Source organism: Aspergillus multicolor (assembly GCF_047715735.1).
Source record: "Aspergillus multicolor strain CBS 133.54 unplaced genomic scaffold BDW74scaffold_36, whole genome shotgun sequence".
Lineage (NCBI taxonomy): Eukaryota > Fungi > Ascomycota > Eurotiomycetes > Eurotiales > Aspergillaceae > Aspergillus > Aspergillus multicolor.
In genome coordinates this window covers 148,208-163,390 of record NW_027395987.1, presented here as the reverse complement: position 1 = coordinate 163,390, position 15,183 = coordinate 148,208, and the positions used below count along the sequence as shown (strand labels likewise).

At 52.8% G+C, this 15,183-nt stretch overlaps 4 protein-coding genes across 4 annotated transcripts; 3 read left to right on the top strand and 1 right to left on the bottom strand.

Annotated features, from left to right (window-relative positions):
• Positions 1 to 1,290: 1,290 nt before the first annotated feature.
• BDW74DRAFT_161369 (uncharacterized protein) lies at positions 1,291 to 2,034 on the bottom strand. Its single transcript, XM_073725769.1, has one exon. The coding sequence runs from the start codon at positions 1,715 to 1,717 to the stop codon at positions 1,493 to 1,495; it is 225 nt and encodes a 74-aa protein (XP_073579416.1). The 5' UTR covers positions 1,718 to 2,034; the 3' UTR covers positions 1,291 to 1,492.
• A 6,472-nt stretch (positions 2,035 to 8,506) lies between these two features.
• On the top strand, positions 8,507 to 10,133 carry hapB (transcription activator HAP2). The gene has a single exon (XM_073734080.1). The coding sequence runs from the start codon at positions 8,881 to 8,883 to the stop codon at positions 9,991 to 9,993; it is 1,113 nt and encodes a 370-aa protein (XP_073579415.1). The 5' UTR covers positions 8,507 to 8,880; the 3' UTR covers positions 9,994 to 10,133.
• A 1,092-nt stretch (positions 10,134 to 11,225) lies between these two features.
• Positions 11,226 to 12,184, top strand: BDW74DRAFT_91988 (uncharacterized protein). The gene has a single exon (XM_073734079.1). The coding sequence runs from the start codon at positions 11,281 to 11,283 to the stop codon at positions 11,842 to 11,844; it is 564 nt and encodes a 187-aa protein (XP_073579414.1). The 5' UTR covers positions 11,226 to 11,280; the 3' UTR covers positions 11,845 to 12,184.
• Positions 12,052 to 14,889, top strand: BDW74DRAFT_170654 (putative arsenite resistance protein Ars2; the record flags this gene model as incomplete). Its single annotated transcript, XM_073727198.1, has 3 exons — positions 12,052 to 12,154; positions 12,217 to 14,234; positions 14,284 to 14,889. 3 exons carry the CDS (start codon positions 12,052 to 12,054, stop codon positions 14,887 to 14,889), a joined length of 2,727 nt encoding a protein of 908 aa, XP_073579413.1.
• Positions 14,890 to 15,183: the final 294 nt, after the last annotated feature.

Below are 15,183 nucleotides of genomic sequence, written 5' to 3'. Positions count from 1 at the left end.
GAAATCAAGAACACAGATTTCGGCCGGGGCAGTCGCGCAACAGGGGTGAGAACCGCAAGGTTTGCGAGTGTTCGATTCAAGGGATAAGGAGGAGAGAATTGGCACGATTGAGCGGACTCGAGAACCGCGGACCCTCCTTCCCCAGGCACCGGAAGGCGGAAGGCCACCTGAGATATCGCGGGACTGGAGCTTACATAAGCTCTCCATCCCGCACTCTGCTCTACGCAGTACGTACTTTCTCACCCTACACTGGAGATGTCCTGGTTGGCTCTAGAGAGAGGATTCTACTACTGAGTGCTAGTCAGTTGCCTTCTTGTTGGGCCTTCTCTGCGAGCTTGCTAGCTTCTGGGTCATTGTTCGAGTCCCATGCATCTATCCTAGCGACAGACCAACTATATATTTATGCATAGAGGTTTCACTGTCGCCCAGTCTATATCACGACATATGATCAGTGTATGTAACCTCAGAATCCCTACCAGAACAAATTTGATGTTCCTCCCCTGTTCAGCCCTGCGGAATGGCTATATCTTGTCCGCTAAGATCTTCGCCGGTCACGAGTACCAAGCGGCTGCGTGATCAAACCTTGCCCTCGAAGACCAGGGTTGAGAACCCGCTCAGTTGTTGACGAGCTCGTCCTTAACTTTCAGGTCGAAAATCCAGAGCCGGCTTACATTGCGCCCAAATATAAGGAATCACTGAGCGCTAGGTGCCTAATTGTCTGTCGCTTTTCCCATCTATAGCCGGCTCCGAAGCTCCAATCATCGCAGGTATGATCTCGACCGCTGGGGATGGATGGGATCTCCTTGTATGAAGACAACAGCCTGGGACGGGTGACAATCGAACTGGAGCACTGTAGGTTCTTCCGGCGTGGTCGGGTTCGTGGAGGATGTGTCTAAGCAGCGCGACTATCATGGTCAGTTACATCTTTTTATTTCAAACACAGGTTTCTAATCACAGCAAGGTACAGGCATTGGTGGGCGAGAATCTCACAACTCGGTAAAGTAGCCAACACCCTTGCCATATCTTCTGAGGACCAATTCATATCACTGCCCACGGTTCAGTTTGTCCGATCTTGACCTCCCACGGCGTTCGAAGAGCACGTCTCGATAGCTGCGCAGTACGAGTCTTCCGCAGAAACACCTTCGTACTCTAGCACCCTGATCTTTTCTGCCCCTTCAAGCCACAGAGTACGCATCATCTCATCAAGTTTGCCATCCGAAAGCAAAGTCTGTCGCAAAATCTCTAACCAGGCACTCTAACCCCCTTATCCGGATATCCAAAAGGCAAGAATCTCCATCACAGTGCAAAAATCGCGAAGTTGTATGTCATCGATGGCGCTTTCGCAAACGCAGGAGCGTGCAAAGTCGACGCATGGGTATAGCAGAGCAATGACAGCAGGATAGAGTGCTCATTATAGTAGATGCGCATCACACAAATAACGGCGACAGAACTGGTTCGCAACGAAGATGATTCCAATCACTCGGTAGCCTTCTCAAAGCAAAGAACCTAGCGGCAACCGGCAAGAAAGTGGGATGAAAGCCAGTGCCGGTGCCAATGTCGAGCTGAACAACGTCTTGCTCCAAAGTCCGAAGAGCCGACGCCTCCGACCCAAGACGAGGCGAAACAAGACATGGAGGCAACCACGCTGAAAGAAGAAGCAGAAGCAGAGTTGTTTGTCGGTCCTGTCTTCTACGTCAGCCAGATTCCGCGTTTGCATCAAACTCCGGGCCAGGGTCTAATTAAGCTGCGCCATTGCTGAAACAACTCCGAACAGTCTCTCTCGATGGACACTGTGCTCCTATGGTATCTATTCAAGCAGAGCAGAGCAGAGCGCATCGCACCTCATTCATATATTGTGCCTCTCATCGAGATATGGAGTTCAATCTCATCGACATCCTAAACGAGGCTGCAAAACCATTCAAACACAGCGACTCAATAACCAGCATCAGAAGCCAAACCTGCTTCTACGGATACAGCGTAAGTATCCCGTGAACCCGGTCCCAACTCGCCCAGGGTACGACACCAGGTCCCCCCATCCAACCAACGCTTGCTACCAACGCTTGCTTACCCAACCAGCAGCAACAACAATTGGAGCTGAAGGGCGTCATCCTACCAACAAGCACGTAAACCAACCGTCCGGAGCTCAGCGCGGCCTGTAAGCAGCGGCCAAGTCGCAGTCGCCGTGCTATCAGCGCAAGGGAGGAGGTATAATTTGCCTCGCTATAGATACGTAGACTAGGTAGGTAAGGTTAGAGCTAACGCCAACTCAGACGGGCGTCTAGTCTAGTTCAGCCTAGGAATCCTGGCAGACTAAAGGAAGGGACTGGGTTCTGTAGATGTAGAGTCGGATGAATGGATGGGCGAAGCTGAAGTTTACGTGAATTGTTGGGGATGGGGTTGATGCCCAATCAGTTATGCATGCTGGCCCCAAGTGCTAAACTAAGGGTTCAGCCCTCAGGTGGCTGCCTCACTATCGTTGAAACTTGGGAGACTAGTTTCCCTGGTCTCTGGGATGTTTTACGGGGTACATTAGTATAGAGTGTTCGAGGTTTGAAGTTTGAACTAGTATGCATGTACTCCATGTGCATGCATGAAATACGATGTATCTTGATAAGTCTAGGGCTGAACTTGAAACTAGGAGTAGTCACCCTACCTTAAAAGATAGTTGCCCCAGGACTAGCGGGCGTACTCTGACACGCGCATAGACCCTATCTATCGTCCAAAAGTGTCTAGAGCGTCTGGGAAGGTGGGTTTCCTTTCTGGAACGGGAATATGGCATGGATAAAGTTCGGAACAACACAGCCTGACCTAGCTGAAGATGCAGCGTTTACGGGGATTCTGTACACCATCTTTTATTCTACCGCAAGGCCAGACTCCGGAGAATAGACATAGCAATCAGCGTTGTGTGTCAGGGCTTGGTATGTTCTTACTTTTGCGTGGTGAGGCTGGGGCGTTTTCCATGGGACATCCTCATGCACATCATATACGCATGGAGGGGCGCATCGGGCAATGACGGAGAAGCAGCCTTTTAGGGAAGGCTCCGGGGATAGATCATCGTCACATCTGTGCTTTTGAGCGAGATCGTAGAGGGATGCGACGCTAGGGGCACCCTTATCCCCTGGTCAGCCTCTCAGGTCCCATACAAAATGAAGACGGGGTGCGTAGGGTGTAATCCTATGTTCATCATAGACGTGATGAGTGTGATAGTGGCGACTAAGCAGATGGATAGCTCGTCAAGAGTGACTCTTTCTGCTCAAGCGGCAAAAGGCCAATAATAACGGGGCGGTTGACAAGTTATGCAATCTGTGCTGTGAGCTCCACACCCCGCGCCGCCCCATCGCAGCCCGAAGAGCTGCATCTGAAGTCCGATTGGACATCTGTCGAGATGACGAGGTCCTGCACCGGAGCTCTTGGGTAAGTCGCTGGTTGCCGCCGAGAATGTCCACGGAGAAGTGCTAGGATCCAGTCGCCTCGGAATCTAGTCATGTGCATCGATCCCCCTACTCGCGGGCGAATATTGCGAGAAGGAATTATGATTCCAGACAGCCGGGACAGGCGTAATACAATTTCACGGGCAGGTAGAGACCGCACCAGTCTCGTGAGTATCAGCCTAGATAAGGGCTGTTCTGGCCTCAGCCACGTCACAGGAGCCTAGCTCCCACCGAATGACGGTGCAGAGATAGATATTAAGCATGACAGCTGCTGCGTGGGCCGCACCTTAAGATGCATCTTGTGCTTCCCACTGAGCGATCATAGCCTGTCGGCTATGCATTGTGTTCCGTGAGGCAAGTCAACAGTCGAGCGATTGGTCGTCGTCTCAGCAACCTGTGTTTCGGGAGTCGTCACCATGGAAGAAGGGAGGCCTGTTGAAAGGCATCATCGGCCAGAAATGGACTTGCCCTCGGTCTCCGTATGATTAGATGGATGCAGCGCTCAGGCGATGGGGGTGGGCTCCAGTATCGCACTGCCATGAGCTTGAATCAATCACAGGGGGTGTTTGGCCATCCCTACTTTGAAAATGCATAGTATCAAGACCAACAGATACAATATCGCTTTGGCAGCAGTATCGCACCATGCCGATGTTCAGCTCGAAGCACTCCGTACATCTATCAAGTATCAACCGATGCTGTCCGGCCAACGTAAGATTCTCTTAAGCATGGACTCAGAGAAAACAGCGAGTTTCAGTCCGCGAGGCTGTACGACGAGACTTCAGAGCTCGGATGGTTCAGAGTATAGCATGGCATGGGCGCAACGCAATCGCAAGCTATCCTGTACGAGAGATCCTGGATTCCTGGTTTTCGAGTGGTTTCGATGTTTGCTGTATACTGTAGTCCCGATGAAAGAAGTACCGGCGGCAGCCAACTGCATCAAGTAAGGAAGTCGACAACTGACCCAAGCTCGACCATTGCGCTCAAGCCTGGCAGAATGCAATGTCAATGATTGAAAGTGAGGTTGCAAACAACTTATCAGTGACAGGTGAAAGGTGAACCGTGCACGAGGGAGTAAAAGACCTCGGGATTCGAGATACAGTAAACCTCCGAGCTGGAAAGAGAAGGCGCGGGCGCCGATAGAGTGCCCACACTGCTGGAGCTCTGGGGCTCACCGAATGCCAGTAACAGCGTCAGAGCAGGTTTCCACGGGCCCGTCAGATCGGCACCATCTCTTTGAGAACCTGACTCACTTGTCTCGGCAAAGTCGACAGACTCCACTCTGAGATCGATGACATCTTCGGACTTTGGAACAAAGAAACGCACAGTGGTGGTATACCCTGCGTACCGGTATTGAAGAACCAGAAAACAGAGTCGGTCTTGCTCTTGAGCAGTCAAATGGACAACTAGCACTGGCTAAGAGTCAGGGTCTCTCGCGGTATCTCCTTGTACCTGTCGTCCTGTCTTAGAAAAAGAAACTCGAACTAATTTTATACAACGAGCACAGAGCACAGCGAGTCCACTGATGAGCGGTGTACCTGTGGGGGATGATTCAAGGTGACGTCAGGTCAGATCTCAGCACGTTCAGTTACAGGTCTAGGTATCCCAGATACAGAGGCTGGGGAAGGTAAGATACTGTTTACCGCACTTCAACCTCCAGAATGTTTGATAAAGTCCTGGGCAAGACAGCGGTCACTTCCAAATTCCCAGTCCCAGCACGTGGTGTGGCACAGATCGGCCTAATATCAGTCCAGATACTTGGGAGGTTATCTACTCCGTAGCCTAGTACGTATCTACCGGGCGCACAGCCACGAGCAGTCCGCGCTCGACACATCTCTCGAATTTTGCGAATCTCTAGGGTGCAGTGTGAATTCTGTTTTTTCAGGCGACATTGAACGGGCGCCTGCGTGGCTGGGCTTAGAATAACGGCTGGTGGATGTGCTGGTTTGCTCGTATTCCCAGACGCTCAGTTGCACACGGCAAGGATCTCGAAATTCGATTTGAAATATCCATCCTCGAGGAAACCTGAAAGTCTCCATGCTCTCGCGTCAGCCTCGTGTTGTGACGCCGGGTCTGGCCCTTTCCGCCTCCCTCCTTGATCTCAGACTCTCAAAATGATACCTCACCTGTCCCAGGCTCCCAACAGACGGGGAATGAAGAATAAGGTAAGTTTGTCGTCGTTGATATACACCTCGTCGGCATCTTCTTTTGGCTGCCCAATAGCCACTAGCTAGGCCGCAACCTCCCTAAGAAGGAATATAACCGAGGCGCTTTACCGCAGCTTTTTAGCCCGTCTCGGTTCGCTCGATACGGAGCACATGTCCGTGGAACACTTACGGAGTAGCCTTGGCCTAGACGCTGTCTCACCTTGCTTGCGAGCGGACGGTTTTACTCAGGGTGGTTAGCTGGCTGTAGAGGAATCACGCCTGGTGTTACACATGTCGACAGGGAACATCGCTATTAAAGAGACCAGCCAGTCACAGATTTTGTTGGCGCATCGAATCATGATTCGCACAAGCGAGCCGCGAGCAGAGCACTGAGCACGCTTCTCAGGCCCTCAGACAAAATTACCAGCCTCCAGCGCCAGCACTGGCCTCCCCCACGGCGGCTAGAGAGCATCATAATTTCGCAAATGCCGGACTTCCCGCAAGTAAGCGTCCAAGCGAGAAGGGATAAATCATGAAACAGGCGAAGAAGAGAAAAAGAATAAGCAATGCAACTCCAGAAACCATGTCTCTGTATAAATCTGACACTGGATGAGCTGATCGAGTTGATCCATGGATGCTGACTGAATCGAAATGGTGGTTGGGCTGGTAACTTACCAGACTTACCGGTAATCCGTTACATACGATACGCCGCTTGGTCACTGCTCTTCAGCAGAGACTTCCTTCATTGAATAACGAACACTCATTGGCAGAGCGTAGACTGTTGTAATTTATTCATAAACCTTGAGAAAAGGTATATAGTCTCGTCTATCAAAGAATCAATTCCCCAAGCGAACTATATGTTGAGGTCAGAAAGACCAGAGCGTCTGGAGTGGAGCGGACGGCAGCTCCGGTACCGTACTAAACCACGGCGACTTCATACAAATATCGCTGCCAGGCCCGCCCTCGCTCGTCGCTTCTCGCTGCTCCCTCTCGTTGGTCATCCAGCCTGCGCGCCCTCCAGTCATCCTCCTGCTGGCCTGCCCGCACTCTGCCCATTGGCTTTGCTCCTTTTTCTGTTTTTTCCTACTCGTCCCCCCTTAAGAGCTCTGGCAATCCGTCGTCCAACCGCATCAGAGCCTGCCTTCCCACCCCATCTGCTGTGCTCCTTCGTGATTGCACGCTGGTCGGCCACTTTGGATATTTTCCACGGTTGTGGTCGAATCAATCACTGCCTTCAGGTACGTTCAGAATACATCCCAGCCTGTCGCGTTGCCCCCCTTACTCGCACCGTGCTTTGCTTTGCTGTGTATTTTGCTTTGCTCCCTTTTTTGCTCTTGTGCTCCAATATCGCACACCTTAATTTGGCCGTGCCCAATCCCGTTGCATGCGCGTTCCCCTCGAGGCCCCAGCCCAGCAAATCCCATCACTTTCCATCGTCTCGCCTGTGTCTGCATTCCCCAGCTTGCCCGGCTGCATTCTCTCGTTGGCTTCCAGACCGTCGGTTGTTTACCCTCCACAAATCACATTACTTTGGCTTCATCCTTGAACCCTCCGTCCTCCACATTACCGCCGACTGTCTTGTCACTCGCCCCGTGCCGTCGTCCACCTTGGTCGCGGCGACACTGACATCAGCGGCAGCCCACTGTCGCGCAAAGAGCCGTGCTTTGGTTGGCACATTTCGCGCGCTCAGTCAACAGCAGTTGCTTCCTACCGCGCGCCTTGTCACTTTCTCCCTCTCTCGCTGTCACTGTGCTAGCCGCGCGAAACAATCGCTGTCGCTTACTCACCAATACCTGGAGGTCGGTGCTGCATCCTGAGTTGGCTCTTACCACCGCGGCCCGGCAAAGACCGCGCGACTGTGATCTTTTCCCCCTCCCTTAGCCAGCATCGCAATCTTGCACTTGAAACTGCATATTCTTCGAGGCATTGCATAACGAGCCTTATTTTACTTTTTTTTTTTTCTTCTGCATTGGCCTGTTCTCTTGCCTTAGCGCATGTGGGCACTTGGACTTTTCTGTGGTTTTCCTGCACTGTTATGTTTCTGTCGCGTCGAGGCCCAATCACACCACGCGTCAACCTTCATAGTCCTGTGCTTCTGACATATCTCTTCCCAGCAGCCGTGCAATTGTTTTGAATTGGCGCGATTGCTACTTGGTGCATCCGCGCGCAGTCTGGAAGCCTAGGTCGTGCATTGCGCATTGTGACGAGGTATGTCATCGGCTGCATCATGATTCCCACTTGCCAACGCATACATCCCTCAGCCCTGGAGAAACTAAACCGCGACCATCTCGGTCTTTCTTTCTCGTCCCCGCCACTTTGCTCACTCCCCCCATGTTGACAGCGCACGAATCAAGTGCCAAAAATAAAATCTGCTGTAGAAAAGACCGCTGACGATCACTTTGCAGTTGCGCTCTTGCTGTCGCAAATTCATCTGAGGGAAGGCGGATTCTGACATCAGTCTTGTATCGGGATCACCTCAGCGCCTCAAGGGACACGCTTTCTGCACCGCCTCAGATTTTGGCTTCGTGCCGTGTCTCCGCCTCATACGGAGACCTTACCTGGCAGCCTAACTGGTCCTGAGTTTGGACAAGGTAGCCTGCGACCTGTCGTCTCAGATAAACTGTGTAGCTCCCACGGCCTCCCCCCCCCTCCCCCATTCTGTGGCGGCGATAAGCAGTAGTGCGTTTCTACCAAGCGATCGCGCTGTGTCTGACAACGCATCGAGTACGAGCCTAGTCGAGGGCACCTTGGTTTAGCTGCATCCGAGCCCAACCACGTTACACTTTTGAGGTGGATGTAAAAAAAGACGGACCCTCCGAAGGATCTCGTTGGAAGTGATTTTGTGATACAAGCATCTCTTCAAAGCTGATCTCATCGATCTTGAAAGCTGAAAAGCTCCAGCGGACGGGCAAAACAGAACCAAAGGTAAGCGCCCAAGTCAAGCGCCCTCCGTCTCCAATCCACCCCACCAACTGATCCAGTGACCGCACGGTGCTGCGCCTTGAGTCCACTAGCTAATAAGCGTCTGCAGTCCTTGCACATTGGATCTACAAATCATAAGTTACAAGCGGCGCCTGCTCTGTAACTGCCCCTCAGCTTTCCCAATAACCTCAAGCGCAGAGTTCTTATATCCTATCAAACTGCCGTGGTTCTCTACCTCTCTATTTGACTGGAACATTATCTACCAATCACCCATCTTCACCGCTACTATTGGCCTGGTTGGCCGGTTCCTGACATCTAAAAACCACTAACAGCTACACTAACTAGTAAGTGACGGGCGTCTTCTTCCGCCGCGACTTCTCATCATGGAGTACTCTCCACAGTACCAACAACAACATGGCCAGCATCCGCACCCGGCTCCCCATATGACCGGTCCCTACCAAACAGCACCTCAGAACCCCGGTTCGGCTGTGGGATCCATGACGTCTCCAACCAACCCCCAGGCACACATTCAACAAGCACATCCCACGCATCAAGCTTCTCCTGTTGTCCCATCGCAATCCCATTACCAGCAGGCGCAAAATGCCCCGGGTCCGATGCACCAGCAAATGAACTTCCCCCAGCCCTACGGTGTCACGGCGGCCATGCCACCGCAACCATACGGCATCTCTCCCACCCAGGCTGCCGCCATGGCAACTGCAGCGGCTTCGGGGCAGTTCTATCCTGTGCACGGAGATTCGATGGCTGGTCAAATACCACAAGGTCCGCGCGGCTCACCTCGCATGCCTGGCGTATCGGTGAAGACTGATCGAAATCCGCGTTCACCCCCTCAAATGCCTGGCCAGATCCCACCGATGGGCTCCCAAGTACCGCTAACCCCAACCGCTCAAATGCAGCAGCGTCGCATGAGCCATGTCGGCAGCCCGCACGTGCAAAACCCTCAACCCGTTCTAAACCACGTCGCTAGACCCTCGGGGCCTCCATCGATGCCACCTCCTCCACATCCCGTTCAGCAAGCCCAGACTTCTCCGGAGATGGTCCCTAGTGGCGCGGAGGAGTCGCCATTATACGTGAACGCGAAGCAGTTTCATCGCATCCTAAAGCGACGTGTCGCTCGGCAAAAATTGGAAGAGCAGCTCCGACTTACCTCCAAGGGTCGCAAGCCATATCTCCATGAGTCGCGTCACAATCACGCAATGCGACGTCCCCGTGGCCCTGGTGGTCGGTTCCTCACGGCAGATGAGGTGGCCGCCATGGAGAAGAAGGGTGTTACGGGTCTGGGGCAGGAGAATGCAGATCCGAATGCTTCAAAATCACTCAGTGACAGTTCCCCTTCGTCTCAGAAACGAAAAGCCAGTGATGGAAATCACGACAACCCCAACTCAGGCAAGAAGGCAAAGACCGTTGCACGAAAGCCCAGTACCACTGCTGAGGAAAGTGAACCCGAGTCCGGCGGTCCTTCGGATGAGGATGGTTGAATCTAGTGCCATACGTTCTTTGATTCTATCTCACGGGGGGTTGGTCGCCCTAGGAAATCTGTACCCCTTTTCATTCTTTTCGTTCATGTCTGTTTATATTGTTATGTTGGTATGATGTCCGATATTACTTTCATGATCCTCTATTTACAGGATTGCATGTATGATGTGCCCATGGTTTGATCTTTTCGTTTTCGATTCTTAGCGTGGAGGATGAGCTTGATTTCATGGATGGGTGATATAGCCGATACCCCTTATCAGTTCTCTCTGTACCGAGCCGGACATGGTTCGCGGCCCAAATGCAGATATACAGCTGATATTGCGATTGTTTCCTACCAAGTTGACATCTCCGGATGCCGCCATGTCGTATTTTCCCGATAACTGGCTTTTCTTTCTAGCTCTGCTGATTCCCTTTGGTCCCTTTGTTTTTTGCATCACGCGTCGTGGTCATTGGCACTGTATAGAGAGCGGTTTCCTCATGGATAATGTTCTGGTCTGGAGTCTTGGTGTGGTGGCAGATGTAGCGGGTTTGCCCTGGTGCAGGTGGTCCTGGGCCTTTCCGCAACTCGGGGCGATACCCTGAACCTGCCGCCGCGGTCTTGACTGCCTACACTTGACTCTCTCTTGGCTTTTTCTAAGACGACGCTTGAAAACTGGATCTCTTGGTTCTGTCTTCCTCGAACTATGAGTTCCCGTCTTAGGTTGTTCTTACCAGGAGCAGTTGGTGTTGAACAGTCGACGGTGTGCGGCGATTATATGGTCTCTTGCTGTGATTGATTGGGAATTGTTTTTGGCGCGTCCCTTACCTTGTTGTGTGATATCCTACTGATGACTCCCCCGGTTAAACAAAGATCAAAATATACGTGCTGATGCAATTGGATATACTTGACACGATGGTCGCGGTCTAGCAGCTCTTTTTGGACATGCAAGTATTCGCGAAGTGGACTTCGCGCCTTACAGATTCTCAGGTGTATCTTATCATCGACCTGTTGCGGCTTATATATTGTTACTTAACGAGCTGGTCTGCACAAGCGGGCGTTTTCGCGCCGAGCGCATAGTCACAGGCCTCCTTCACGCTTGCGGTAATACAGAAGCAGCAACAGTAGAAACACAATGCATTTGACTATTGAAGAATCTCAAATTAAGTGATCTTAACCATCCCCTGTCCTCCGTGTCCCGTGACTTCCCAGCCATCTCCATTTCAGTTACATAAGCAGCCGGGGTCCCGTCCATCGAGCCGCCCCACTCCCCTTTCGGACTAGTGCTTCAACTCCGGCTCTGGAACTCCAAATGATTCTCTCTTGCTCTCTCCAATCTCTCCCTGTTGACAACTTTATCACTCCATCTGACCTCGTCGGGCTGGACGTATCTAGAGAGCGATTTGTCGCCGCTTTACTCTACTTCAAGGCTTCTTGTAGGTTGCCTACCTTTGCTCACATCCTCATTGCGTTCGCCCAAGTTATCAGCTACCCGCCCTTGTCTCTCTCTGCTCCCCTACCCTGGCCTATTCGCTCTCAACCAATCCCCCAACCCTTTATCATTATTGTTTCCCACTATACTTCTCAATATACCTTCCTGGCTGCTGTTCCTCAAGTTCTATTCATCTCCCGCCTCTTTGGATTCGACAGTGAATTGTCGCGCCGATCGTGCCCATCGAGACCATCCGGATCCTTGTCACCTTGTCTTCATTATTGCGCTTTCTTCTGGCTCATCGCGAGCTCGTGTCTTTTAACTAGCTACTTCGCTTCTCTTGTCGCCATGGGCGTCGATTCTTCTTTTACCGCTGTGCGGTCGGCTTCTCTCTTTTCCACTCTCACATCTCTCCGTCCTTTACACTCGTCAGCGCTCAGATGAACATAAACCATCGAACACTTCAAAGAACATCCTCTAATGTTCGTGGTATCAGGTTCTAGCTTAGACTTACGTCCTTTATCTTCGGAAACGCCAACCCTCCTCGTCCCGGCTATCCGGTGTCTTACTGCCGACCTTCGCATAACACGCTCGTCCTAGAGTCTTGCTCGGGCTTCTCATTGCGTCCGGCTTTATCCATTGTTGCCATAAATGGATTCGTACGATACTTACGGGTCTCCGCCGAGGGGTCGCGAGGGAGGCGATTCCTATATGTCTAGGGCTTCAATGGATTCGTACAGACGCAGATCGCCTGGTAAGTTGCAGCGCTGCGGTCGTCGGCTTCGCGCCTTCGCTAACTAAGTGCTTGCTGTATAGTGTCTCAGGATCGGCGGCGCGGACGCGGGCGCTCGCGCTCTCCTGTAATAATCGATCGGTACGAACCTTCGGATCGCAGGGCTTCTCGGGATGATTACTACTCTGCTGCGCGCGAACACTCCGCGCGGGAACGTGAGGATCGCCGTCGCCAACCTTCACCACTGGCCGCCAACATCGACCGCTATGTACCTGGGCAAGACAGCGGCAAGCGATCAATTCCCGCCAACCCTCTGCCGAACCCCCTGAACCTAGACTTTCAAGTCGGCTTCAACTGGTTTGCCGAGTGGTGGCGGGCTGAGCAAGCTATTAAAGAGGAAAAGGAACGCGCAAAGCACGGGGGACGCCGGCCATCTGACCGTGTCAAGGGCGAGCGCGAGGCACGTGAAGACCGCGACAGGGAACGGGCTCAGATACAAGCAGCCTACGATACCTACAAAGTGGATCTTCAGATCAAGATGGCTCGGACATTTGTTCAACACCATAAGAATGACGAGTGGTTCAAAGAGCGCTACATTCCGGAAGTGCGGGATCCTCTTCGCCAGAATCTCATGGAGTTCCGGGTTGGTGCTTATGAGCAATGGGAACGCGACCTTGAAGGAGGCCTCTTTGACGACTTTACTCTGGAGGGTATCTACAAAAGCGAAAGTGACGGGGCCGGCGGCGTGATTGAGAAAGAGGAAGGCGAGACTACGGCTGTTGGGGAAACCCTCGGCGTGTTGGACTTGCTTCCAGCAAGAGGCGGAGATCTGCGCGACGAAGCCTTGTCGCAGCCAGCTCTGCTTATCAAGACGCTGGCGCCGAACGTCAGCCGCCAGAAGATTGAGGAGTTCTGCAAGGAGCATCTGGGTGAACAGGACGGAGGCTTCAAGTGGCTCAGCTTGAGTGACCCGAACCCCTCAAAGAAGTACCATAGGATGGGATGGATCATGCTCCACCCGGCGCCTGATGTTGCGGTCGTTGAAAGAGGCGACGGGCGCGAAGAAGAAGGCGAAATGGATGATGATACCGTTGCCAATGGTTCAGGGGCTGCTACGGTTGCCGAAAAGGCTCTCGAGGCGACTAACGATAAGACAATCCATGATTCAGTTCATGGAGATTTTGTCTGCCATGTCGGCGTCCACGCACCCCCCTCACAACTTCGAAAGAAGGCGCTTTGGGATCTGTTCTCCTCACCTGATAGGATTGAGCGTGACCTGGAGCTGGCAAGGAGGCTGGTTGCCAAGCTAGACTCCGAGATAGGTCGCGGCGTTGATGGCTATACTAAGGTTGAAGACCGAGTTGAAGAGCTCCGCGGAAAGGGCTGGCTCCAGCCTCCCGTTACTGGACCTGTCAATGTCAAAAGACGCAAGTCAAACTTTGACACTGACGATATGGATGAGGGCGAGGCAGAGGAAGGAGAGGAGCAAGAAGAGTGGGCAGACGACGAAGTCGATGATGAGGAGCTTCTCGCAAAGAAGAAGAAGCTGGATCTGATGGTGGAGTACCTCCGCCGAGTTTACAACTTCTGCTTCTTTTGCGTTTTTGAGTCCGATTCGCTCCACGAGCTTACGCGAAAATGCCCTGGAGGACATCTTCGTCGTCCACGAACTGGCCTTACTACACAGGCGAAGGCCGTTGCTAGAGCCAGTGCCCTCGGACAACCTTTCCCCGTCAAGAAGAAGGACCCGAGCGAAGAGGGAGAGGAGCAGGCCCCACCGCCGAGTGAGAAAGAGAGGCGATCCCAAAGATACAGCTCGAAATCTGAGCAGCAGCTTCAGCGTGCGTTCAATTGGGTCAAGACGTTCGAGGATAAGATCCTGCAGATTCTCGAGCCTGAGAATGTGGACATCGTCAAGCTCGGCGGCAAGTCCGTTGACGAAGCTCTCGAAGAGGAATTGGCTAAATACGTCAAGCAGGAGGATGAGTCAAAGTTCCGGTGCAAAGTACCAGAATGCACGAAGCTGTTCAAGGCAGAGCACTTTTGGCGTAAGCATATTGAAAAGAGACACGCGGATTGGTATGAACGTATCAAGAATGATGTAAGTTGATAATCTCTTGACACTGAAACTCCGACTAACTCATTCGCAGCTCGCCTTGGTAAACGCCTATGTGCTTGACCCTGCTCGCATCGCGCCTTCGCGATCCGACGCCAACAGCAACGGTCACTTCCCGCTCAGCTCCGGCCAGAACCAGGCCGGCACTCCTCGTGGTTTCAGTCTGGCGGCGATGCCTCCTTACCTCGCCAATGGATCAGTCCCACCTGGCTTCCAAGCTGGAGGCATGCCCGGCTTTATGCGCCTCGATAACCAGGCGTCCTGGGGTGCGAATAGCATGGCTGGCGGCGACCTGCACCAACCGGGTGTCATGCGTCGAGGCGGAAACCGCTACAACAACAACCGCTCCGGACCCTATGATCGCCGTGGAAATCGGCAGGGTGCTGGCCGCATGAGCCCAGGCCGCGGAATGCTCAACATGGGAGGCGGTAGTCGTCTCCCCGCAGCTGCAGCTGCTTATATCCCCCCTGGTCACCCCGCCGCCGCCTTTGCTGCACCGGGAGGCTTCCCTGACGCATTGGGCTCCGGTCCCTCTCAGCAAGCCATGGGACCGCGCGAAGCTGTCCAGGGCCGTAGCCTCAAGAGCTACGAGGACCTCGACGCCGTCGGTGGCGCTGGGAGTGGCGAGTTGAACTACTGATTTCTGACTTCTCGGATATTCTGAAACCTTCGGCGTCAACGGCAATGCTTTCTCTTTCTTCTCTCATCACTCTTTGCATCCTGGGACCAGTAACCGTGCCCCAGTGTTTTTGATTTGTAATACTTGTTTCTTCCCTTGATGGCGCATAAAAGAGCAGCACTTTTTCTCTTCTTCCACACACCCTTTCTTCGCCTGTTGTAACCATACGCTTTTTCCTCCCTAGGTTTCCCGTCTTCTCGTCTGAAAACATGGTCGTCCCGTCTGCTTTGTTTTGGGATCTGAGTGTACCATACA

What these genes read in the sequence shown, in the direction of transcription:
- hapB (XM_073734080.1), top strand. Translation starts at nt 8,881, where the DNA reads ATGGAGTACTCTCCACAGTACCAACAACAACATGGCCAGCATCCGCAC.
- BDW74DRAFT_91988 (XM_073734079.1), top strand. Translation starts at nt 11,281, where the DNA reads ATGATTCTCTCTTGCTCTCTCCAATCTCTCCCTGTTGACAACTTTATC.
- BDW74DRAFT_161369 (XM_073725769.1), bottom strand. Translation starts at nt 1,717, where the DNA reads ATGCAAACGCGGAATCTGGCTGACGTAGAAGACAGGACCGACAAACAA.